This window comes from Sus scrofa, chromosome 4 (assembly GCF_054392235.1).
Source record: "Sus scrofa isolate SSC_HxYL_T2T_F1_AM1 chromosome 4, Sscrofa_HxYL_maternal_Yorkshire_Landrace_v2.0, whole genome shotgun sequence".
NCBI classification, from domain to species: domain Eukaryota; kingdom Metazoa; phylum Chordata; class Mammalia; order Artiodactyla; family Suidae; genus Sus; species Sus scrofa.
Genome location: NC_139386.1, coordinates 104,607,317 through 104,617,574, shown reverse-complemented (window position 1 = coordinate 104,617,574; position 10,258 = coordinate 104,607,317). Strand labels below are relative to the sequence as shown.

Here is a 10,258-nt window from a genome sequence, read left to right as displayed (position 1 = left end):
TCCATGAGGACACAGGTTTGATGCCTGGCCTCGCTCAGTGGGTTAAGGACCAGGGTTGCCATGAGCCATGGTGTAGGTCGCAGACTTGGCACAGATTTTGCATTGCTGTGGTTGTGGCATAGGCCAGCAGCTACAGCTCTGATATGACCCCTAGCCCGGGAACCTCCATATGCTGCGGGTACGGCCCTAAAAAGCAAAAACACACAAAAAATCAAAACCCGAAAGCATTTTTTCTAGTCTAGGTAAGGTTATCAGGAGCACCAGACACACTGCTTCAGAACTTGTGTGATGAAATGTAACCTCAGTGGGGAAAGCTGTTCTCTGCAGTTGAAGGAAAACATGGTGTAACTTTAGTGTGGGAGGCCCTGGTGTGTGAGCAGCTTCAGCAGCCCTGGTAGTGCCAGCACATCAGAGGAGTTTCAAGGCAATATAATGTTGGCATCTGGGCGCCATGCCCTTCTTTGTAATGGACAGGCCATCCTAGTCCACACCCTGCACCCTGGCAGCCTCAGGCATCATGAGAAACACCTTTCCCTTGTATGAGCTTGTGCCACCAGGACACATGTGTGTGCTTGAGGTGGGGAGCAGTGCTGGAGATGTCTTAACAATAGATTTCTGTTCACAGAACTAGAACAAACAATCCAAACATTTATATGGAACCACAAAAGACCCAGAATTGCCAAAGCAATCCTGAGAAACAAAAACCAAGCAGGAGGCATAACTCTCCCAGACTTCAAGAAATACTACAAAGCCACAGTCATCAAAACAGTGTGGTACTGGTACCAAAACAGACAGACAGACCAATGGAACAGAATAGAGAATCCAGAAATAAACCCTGACACCTATGGTCAGTTAATCTTTGACAAGGGAGGCAAGAACATAAAATGGGACAAAGAAAGTCTATTCAGCAAGCATTGCTGGGAAACCTGGACAGCAACATGCAAAGCAATGAAACTAGAACACACCCTCACACCATGCACAAAAATAAACTCAAAATGGCTGAAAGACTTAAATATACGACAGGACACCATCAAACTCCTAGAAGAAAACATAGGCAAAACACTCTCTGACATCAACATCATGAATATTTTCTCAGGTCAGTCTCCCAAAGCAATAGAAATTAGAGCAAAAATAAACCCATGGGACCTCATCAAACTGAAAAGCTTTTGCACAGCAAAGGAAACCAAAAAGAAAACAAAAAGACAACTTACAGAATGGGAGAAAATAGTTTCAAATGATGCAACTGACAAGGGCTTAATCTCTAGAATATACAAGCAACTTATACAACCCAACAGCAAAAAAACCAATCAATCAATGGAAAAATGGGCAAAAGACCTGAATAGACATTTCTCCAAAGAAGATATACAGATGGCCAACAAACACATGAAAAAATGCTCAACATCGCTGATTATAAGAGAAATGCAAATCAAAACCACCGTGAGATACCACCTCATACCAGTCAGAATGGCGATCATTAATAAATCGACAAATAACAAGTGCTGGAGGGGCTGTGGAGAAAAGGGAACCCTCCTGCACTGTTGGTGGGAATGTAAACTGGTACAGCCACTATGGAGAACAGTTTGGAGATACCTTAGAAATCTATACATAGAACTTCCATATGACCCCGCAATCCCACTCTTGGGCATCTATCCGGACAAAACTCTACTTAAAAGAGACACGTGCACCCGCATGTTCATTGCAGCACTATTCACAATAGCCAAGACATGGAAACAACCCAAATGTCCATCAACAGATGATTGGATTCGGAAGAGGTGGTATATATACACAATGGAATACTACTCAGCCATAAAAAAGGATGACATAATGCCATTTGCAGCAACATGGATGGAACTAGAGAATCTCATCCTGAGTGAAATGAGCCAGAAAGACAAAGACAAATACCATATGATATCACTTATAACTGGAATCTAATATCCAGCACAAATGAACATCTCCTCAGAAAAGAAAATCATGGACTTGGAGAAGAGACTTGTGGCTGGCTGATGGGAGGGAGAGGGAGTGGGAGGGATCGGGAGCTTGGGCTTATCAGACACAACCTAGAATAGACTTACAAGGAGATCCTGCTGAATAGCATTGAGAACTATGTCTAGATACTCATGTTGCAACAGAAGAAATGGTGGGGGAAAAACTGTAATTGTAATGTATACATGTAAGGATAACCTGACCCCCTTGCTGTACAGTGGGAAAATAAAATTAAAAAAAAAAATAAAATAAAATAGATAAGCAACAAAAAAAAAAAAAAAAAAAAAAAAAAAACCAAAAAAAAAAACCACAATAGATTTCTGCAGGAAGCCACAGCAGGTGAGGTTAGAAAATGACAGATTCCACGTGGTGGTTGAAAGCTGGGTTTGTGGGAGTTCCCTTCAGGGCTCCGTGGTCAGTGAATCCAACTAGGATCCATGAGGATGTGGGTTCAACCCCTGGCCTTACTCAGTGGGTTAAGTATCTGGCGTTGCCGCAAGCTGCGGTGTAGGTCGCAGGAGAAGCTCGGATCCTATGTTGCTGTGGCTGTGGTATATGCCAGCAGCTGTAGCTCCGATTGGACCCCTCGCCTGGGAACTTTCATATGCTGCACCTGGAAATACTTGTGTGTAGAGTGGTGCTGGTCACGTTAGTAAATTGCCATTTAAAAGAAAGGCTAAAAATCCTGCAGTCATGCTCTAGGGTTGGTCCCCGAGTGGCGAGGGCAGGGCGGGTTGAGGTAGGCAGTGGGGGAACCAAACAACTCTTACTGTGACCTTCACTTGACTATCAGGCAGGGGCAGCTTGGGAAGTAAACCTCCCCCCGACCAAATCGTCCTCAGAGGGTTGCTTTCATATTACGCCAAAATCGGGTTTGAATTGTGAGATTAGATAAGAAACAACCACATTTACTCTTTTATCTTCAGTAGTGCTGACAGTGCTTGGCTCATAAGTGCTCTGTAAAAACTTGCTGGATGAAATGACAGGATGCATCATAGGAATGTTGAGGACATTGCTCCCTATATAAATCTTCTCCTGAGAAATTTGTCCTAGTGTTTGCATGAGGACAAACTTTAGGGTGTATGATGATCACTTTTCCTTCATTTCTGCCTTGGCTGATAGGAAGTTTGGAGCTTAATTTTAAAATTAATTACAGCAAATATTTAGAATCTAATAACTAGTATTACTGTGATCTTTTCCTCCAGAGTGTCACCCTGGATTGGAAGGGAGCAACACTGGAGAAAGGTCGGTAAGGAGGCTGTGGCAGGCTTCCAGGGGGTACCTTCAGGAGGTAGAGTTAACAGTAGAGAGTGAGAGGGAGGAAGGAGTTAAGGATGACTTCCAAGTTCCTGGGTTGGGCAACTTGCAGAGGATGCCTTTTACCTGGAAGGAAGGTGGTTGAACAGAAATGAATAAGGTAATTTTAAATATGTACATTGTGAGATTACCTTTGAGGCATTTGAATAGAAATGCCCTCTAGACGGTTGATTACATGGGTCTAGAACTGGGGATAAATGTGGACTTGTAATATATAAGTGGGACTCCTCTGCACATAGCTGTTGCTTGAAATAATAGGAGTGATTAGGATTCCCAGGGTGAGTGAGTAGAGGGAGAAAAAGGGGCTAGGACAGACTCTGAGTGTTACAGAGCATAGGCTTGCTGCAGAATGTGTATAGAAGGCAGCACCATGGCACTGGCCTTTGAGACAACAAAGAGCTTTATCACGAGGTCAACTGATATGGAGATAGGAGACAAGGGGTGAAGTTTAAGGGGTTAGGGGAATTTCAAACCTGGAAGCTGATTGGCTAGTCTTGAATTAGTGCCTATGAGCTACTCCTGCTGCTAGAAGGCAGATTTTCTTTATTAGAGGAATTCTCACTCCATAAAAGGGCGGCGGCGCGGGTGGGGGGGGGGGGCGGGGGGCGGGAACATTTCTGGAGGCAAGTCAGGTTTGTGGGTTAGAGACCCGCCCTGGGGAGCTTCTGGTCAGAACTGTGGGTTGGAGTCCTGAACCTTGGGTTAGAGTCCCACCCTATCAGAGACAACTTAAAAGGCTAATCCCTGAGGTACTCAGAAGATTAGAATTGCAAACCTTGTGGGTTAGAGTCCAAGGTTTTTGGACTTCCATGCTGGTCTGTGTTTGTCTATGATTGTTTTATTTGCTAGGAATTGGCTAATAGGGTTAACTATTGGAGGATGACAGCAGAACTTTGTTGAATCTGCTTCCTGTCATTTTGTTCTGGTCATTCTGAGGAAAAAAAACCCTTCCGGAATGGGGAACGTCAACTGTATGTTTGCTACTTTAACAGGAAGGGAAGAAAAAAGGAAGAACCCTGTGATCATATCAGTCTAAGGAATAGAGTAAGCACAGTGAAAACAAATAGGAAATATAAGGAGTACACTCGCTGAAATAGGAGCTAGGAGAAATCATCTATTTCCAAATGGGAGATCAGCGTGGATTAAAAAGCACAGCTTTGTATCCTTAGAGTGATTTCATGAAAGGCAGAGATTAAAGCGAAACAAAACAGGTGGGGGCAATGTTGTTAGATAAATAGACATTTCAGGAAGCTTGAGATTGTTCAAGTGTAACAGGGCAAACAGGGATTTTATATAACAACTTGCAGTTTAAATAAGAAATACCGGTAGTCAAACTTGGTCCACGTTTAGCCAACTGTAAAATAAAGCAAAAGTCTTCCAAAACACAAGCAAAACCTGTGATTGTTGAAAATAACGCTTAAATACATCTAGAGAATAGCCTGAGAAGGTTGAAGTATTTTGAAGGTGGACATGCTTCTTCTAATACAGGTAATATCTAAGAATCACCCATGTACAAATCTTTCAGTAAGTTTGTGCTTTGTTCTGTTTGTACTTGTCCTTTCTGATAATATGGTTCTTTGAGCTATGTGCTTTTATTCTAGAATTTTTAATGTGTTATGTCCTATATGATTTCCTACTGTATATGGTACTAGAGTTATGAAAAAGAAGAAAATGATTTTCTTTATAACACTGCCTGGCTCCAATATCATGTGGAGTCAGGAGAAAATGGCCCGAGAATGCGTGTACTACAAGTCTATTAGACTTGTTTTGCAAAGGAGAGGAGACATGAGACAAAATCAGCTTTATCCTCATTTCTTGTAAGGGAAGAGTCTTTACACAATTGGACGCACTTTGGTTTTTCCTTACTGAGAAGTATTCCTCTTTTGTATGAGCCAAATTAGCAAAGAGTTAGCATTAAACCACTTATAGGTGTGTGTGTGCAGTACTGTTCTGAGCATATAGTAAAGGAAATCCGGTCAGCCAACTGCAAAATGCAGGCTTCACTAAGGGCTTGTTTTTCTTTAGAGGATGGACTCCCAGATGGAGAACTCCTGGCTGCCCTCCCAGCAGCTCTGCCTTGCACTGTGGTTATCAGCTTTTCTCAGATCAAGAGCAGCCAGGTATGTGGGCTCATGATGATGGACCTCAACTGGCTTTTCTACGTTAGTTTGTACATCTTGCAGCAAAACCAAACTGAGTATATCAGAAGAAGAGGAGTTCCCGTTCTGGCTCAGTGGTAACGAGCCTGACTAGTATCCATGAGGATGCGGGTTTGATCTCTGGCCTCACTCAGTGGGGTTAAGGATCTGGCATTGCCATCAGCTGTGGTGTGGGTCACAGATGCAGCTCAGATCCTGTGTTGCCGTGGCTGTGGGGTAGGCCATCAGCTGTAGCTCCGATTTGACCCCTGGCCTGGGACCTTCCATGTGCCAGGGGCACGGCCCTAAAACGACCAAAAAAAAAAAAAAAAAAAAGAATTTGCAGAAGATATATAAAGTTATCATTCAGAGGAAGACTCTCGGAAGCCTATCTTCCCTGAGTCAGAGCCTCAAATGATCTCGACTTACCATATTTGGCTCCTCCTTTGACACCTCCCATCGTTCCCTTGACTCATGAAGAGGAAAATCCCTGTGAGTGCTGAGCTTCCACCAGCAACCCTCCTCAAGCCCCGGGCCTAGCCCTAGCCCTGTGCCCTTCCTTACCAGATAGCAAAAGGGATGGGTCTTCTCTCCCCATACCGGCGAGGCTATTCACCTTGATCCAGGGGTTACTCTGCCTCAGGCAGGGCGATATCTGTTGAGACAGGTTCCCATAGGTCTAGGTGATCAAGGTCAACACAGGGGATTTGTATATGTGCCCTCCCCCCTTTCTACCTCCGATCTATAGAATTGGAAATGATATATTTAAAGCACAACTTTCTATTTGTACCTGAATTCTCTATTCCCTTGTTGGGCAAGATCTACTAACAAAATTAAATGACTTTCTCGCCAGGAAAAGCAAGCCGACACCCTCCAAGCTGCACTCTTACTACTGGGAGACAAGCTTGAACCTGAAATCCCTGAAGGAAGTCCACAGAAGGTAAGAGGAGGTGTTTGGGCTGATGAGAGGACAGGAAGAGCCAAGACAGCTAACGTAATTGTGGTAAAACTCTGTCCAGGTGCTAAACCTCCAAGTTTAAACTTCCAACTTTAAAGAGGCATGGAAGGTATAGAGCCTCTGATAACCACCTGTCTTAAATCCAAATTAATCTGACCTTGTCAATCCCCATGTAACACTCCAATCCTGCCTGGGACTGGAGATTATCATTCTGTACAGGATTTGAGAGCCATTAACCCGATTGTAGTGGATATGCATTCAACGGTGCCAAATCTTTATACAACTTTATCTGGAGACTTTTGCTTGTTTAAATTCTGGCCTTGCAAGATGACTTTTACTGCATAGCCCTAACTCCTGAGTCCCAGGAACTGTTTGCCTTTGAATGGGATGGTCCAGGGACTAATGTAAAACAGCAATATTGTTGGATGGTATCCCACAGGCATTAAGAACACTCCCACCATCTTCAGGGAAGCGCTAGCCAAGGATCTCCAGTTAAATGAGGTAATTTTACTCCAATATGTGGATGGTATACTAATTACTAGTAAAACTAAGGAAACTTCAGACCAAAATACAATCCTCACTTTAAATATTTTTGCAGATGGGGGATATAACGTCCAAGGGGAAAGTGCAGATTCTCAACTATTTGTAAAACAGCTAGGATTTGAATTATCAAAAGGACAAAGAAACTTATTGCCAGATTGAAGGGAAGCATTAGCTAGGGTAGTAGTACCCACCACCAGAAGGCAATTGCAAGAATTCTAAGGAATGGCTGGGTTTTGCCGTATTTGGATTCCAAACTTTGAACTCATAGCCAAATTCCTATATGAGGCTCTTAAAGGAAATGACAGTGGTCATTAAGCTGGGCTGTGGAATGCCCTAAGATGTTCTATACCATATAAATAATTGAAGTCTATTCTAGTAGACCTGACCTGACTGATCTGCCTTTATAAAACCAAGTATGGAAATGTTTAGAAATGGGAGCAGCTTCACGGACTGGGGGCTTAAAAGGCTGTATATGCAATAGTAGTTTGTCAGAGAGTCCTAGAAGTGGAAGCCCTCTTCCAGATACATCTGCCCAGAAGGCAAGCCTCATAGTCCTCATGAGAGCCCTGCACCTTAGACGTAAGAAAAAATTAACCATTTATATTATTGATTCTAAGTATGCCTTCTCTGTTGTGCATGTACCTGGGGACATATGGAAAGAGAGAGGTCTGCTGACATCAAGAAGGAAAGAAATTAAACAGAGAAGAGATACTGGCCTTTATATTTTCTGTTATAATGCTGAATGAAAAAGTAGCCATAGTATATTGCCTAGGCCACCAAAAGATTGATAGTTATATAGCTAAAGGAAATAATTTGGCTGATCAGGCTACAAAACAGGCAGCTGGAACCAAGAACCCAGATTCTAAGGCCCTCACACTCATTCCAAGTGTGGACCTATCCTTGTTTAAGCCTCAATATTTGGAAATGATCTAGGGAGAGCAAACAAATGGGGATTTCATGATGATTCTCAAGACTTAGATGGTGACTGATATCAAAAAAATCAAAAAGTCGGAGTTCCCGTCGTGACTCAGTGGAAACAATCTGACTAGCATCCATGAGGATGCAGGTTCGATCCCTGGCCTCCCTCAGTGGGTCAAGGATCTAGCTTTGCCATGAACTGTGGTGTAGGTTGTGGATGCAGCTTGGGTCTCATGTTGCTATGGCTGTGTCATAGGCCAGCAGCTACAACTCCAATTCGACCCCTAGTCTGGGAACTTCATATGCCACAAGTGTGGCCCTAAGACAAAAATAAATAAATAAAAATTTAAAATAAAATAAAAAAGGTTGGATCGATAGTAAATAGGGAGTCATGTTTACACTTTTACTGCTATTCCAAGAGCCATGGGAGATCATATATATTTGCTCATATTTGTGGACATCTCACAGGATGGGTCAAAGCATTTCTATGCTGAACAGAGAAAGCTTCCAAGGTAACAAAGGCCTTACTAAAAGGAATGGTCTCTTCTTTTGGGTTGCCTCTTTCAATTCAAAGTGAAGAAACTTTCATTGCCAAGATAACTCAAAGAGTATCTTTGACCCTTGGAATACCTTGAAAGTTATGTGCTTCATGGAGACCTCAGTCTTCAGAAAAGACTGCAAAGATTAATCATACCTTAAAAAAGACAATTGCCTAACTATGTCAAGAAACCAACTTAACCTGGGATAAGGTCTGACCAGTTGACCAGCTTAGGGTAAGAGTAGCCCTCAGAAGCTAGTTCCAGTTGAGCCCTTATGAAATGTCATATGGAAGACCCTTCCTTAAGACTTAAGTATTATTTCAGTCTTGAAAATTATCATATGGTAAAAGAATTAGATACCATGACACGTTTTCCTGGATTCCCAAAGGAATAAGGTCTGTTTTTGAAGCAGTGTTAGAGTCATAGTTCTGTGTATCTTATGGTTAATCCTTTCACTCATCAAATTTTATACTTATTGTCTATCTTGTATATTTAAAAAGGCCAAGGTGGAGACCTGCGGCTCAGCTCTGATCCTTGGCCCAGGAACTCCATATGCCAAAGGGCAGCCAAAAAAGTAAAATAAAATAAAAAATCCAGTGTTCCCTGGCCCCAGAACTTCACACGCCAAGGGAGCCGTAAGAGAACGGTTCTAAGAAAAAGGGAGTGGACAGCAGTGTCGGATGGAACTGAGAGGTCAAGCAATGGACCGACCCATTGTCTCCTGGATTTGACAAAGTATTCTTTGGGCACTTTAGTGAGAGCCATTTTGGTGAAATAGTGGGGTGGAAATTAAATGGAAGTGGATAGTGAGTAGGAAGTTAGTGTAAACATCCTCAAGAAGTTTAGCGGGGAAGGGAAGGTGAACAGTACAATATCTGGAGGCATTTGATTCAGGAAGTTAAAGGAGAACTGTCTTTTGAAGATGGGAAAAGTTTGTATGTTTAAGTATTGATAGAAAGAAGGCTATGGATAGAGAGAAGCTGAAAATACAAGAGGCAGTGAAGTGCTTAGGAGGGTAGGAAATGATGAGAAAAATAAACTTGTGCCCTTAGCGTCAGAAGGAAAAGGTACATTCTGTCAGTGTTGACAGGTCGGGAAGAAGAAAGAATGGGCATAAATGGAGTTACATTTAAGTGTGGGGATTAAAGGGGTTTAGAAGGGATGGGTTGTTTTTTTTTTTCCCTGCAAAATCAGTGTGTGTATTGGTAGTAGGGCTAGGTTTAGTACTTTTGAAGATTTGAAGAACATGGGAAAGCGAAATGTCCCAAGCATACGCGGAAGAGAGGGTGATGACAAGGTAACCAAAGGCTCCCTGGGTACCATTGAGAACCCAATAGAGAAGAGCTTTTTTCTAATTTTATGGTTCATCAGAATCACCCAGGGCATCTGGATGTACCAGTAAGTCTTGCTAGCTCTAGGAGGAGCACGGGGTTCTGCAGTTTAAGCAAGCACACAGGTGATTCTGATATAGGAGCTCTTCAGATCAAACTTTGTGAACTACTGAAACAGACAAGGAGAGGATTATTTCAGTCTGGGAGAGTTTTTCAGAAAATGTGAGAAAATTGCCAATAGGGAGGAAGCAGTTAAGACAAAAAGGAATCGCTGATGGGGCAGTCTCTAAGGAAGTGGGAGAAGTTGTGATGAAGAAAGGAAGGGATTCCCTTTGTGGCTAATGGTAATGAACTTGACTAGTATCCATGAGGATGCAGTTCAATCCTTGACTTGCTCAATGGGTTAAGGATCCGTGTTGCTGCAAGCTGTGGTGTAGGTCACAGACTCAGCTCGGATCCAGTGTTGCTATGGCTGTAATATAGGTTGGCAGCTGCAGCTCCAATTAGATCCCTAGCCTGGGAACTTCCATA

At 42.8% G+C, this 10,258-nt stretch overlaps 1 protein-coding gene across 6 annotated transcripts in view; it reads left to right on the top strand.

Annotated features, from left to right (window-relative positions):
* The first annotated feature begins 3,883 nt into the window (after positions 1-3,883).
* Positions 3,884-10,258, top strand: part of LOC146404127 (uncharacterized) — a 53,224-nt gene continuing 46,849 nt past the window's right edge. For 5 of the 6 annotated variants that reach the window (XR_014844267.1, XR_014844265.1, XR_014844268.1 and 2 more), the window contains exons 1-3: positions 3,884-4,788; positions 5,326-5,420; positions 6,292-6,378. Coding sequence is in view for 2 of the 6 variants with exons in the window: in XM_085023131.1 (XP_084879257.1) it covers positions 4,771-4,788; positions 5,326-5,420; positions 6,292-6,378 (200 nt within the window). In the remaining 4 variants the exon portion in view is untranslated. Of the gene's footprint in view, positions 4,789-5,325; positions 5,421-6,291; positions 6,379-6,835; positions 6,898-10,258 lie in introns of all 6 variants that reach the window. The other variant, XR_014844266.1, reaches the window with a different exon arrangement.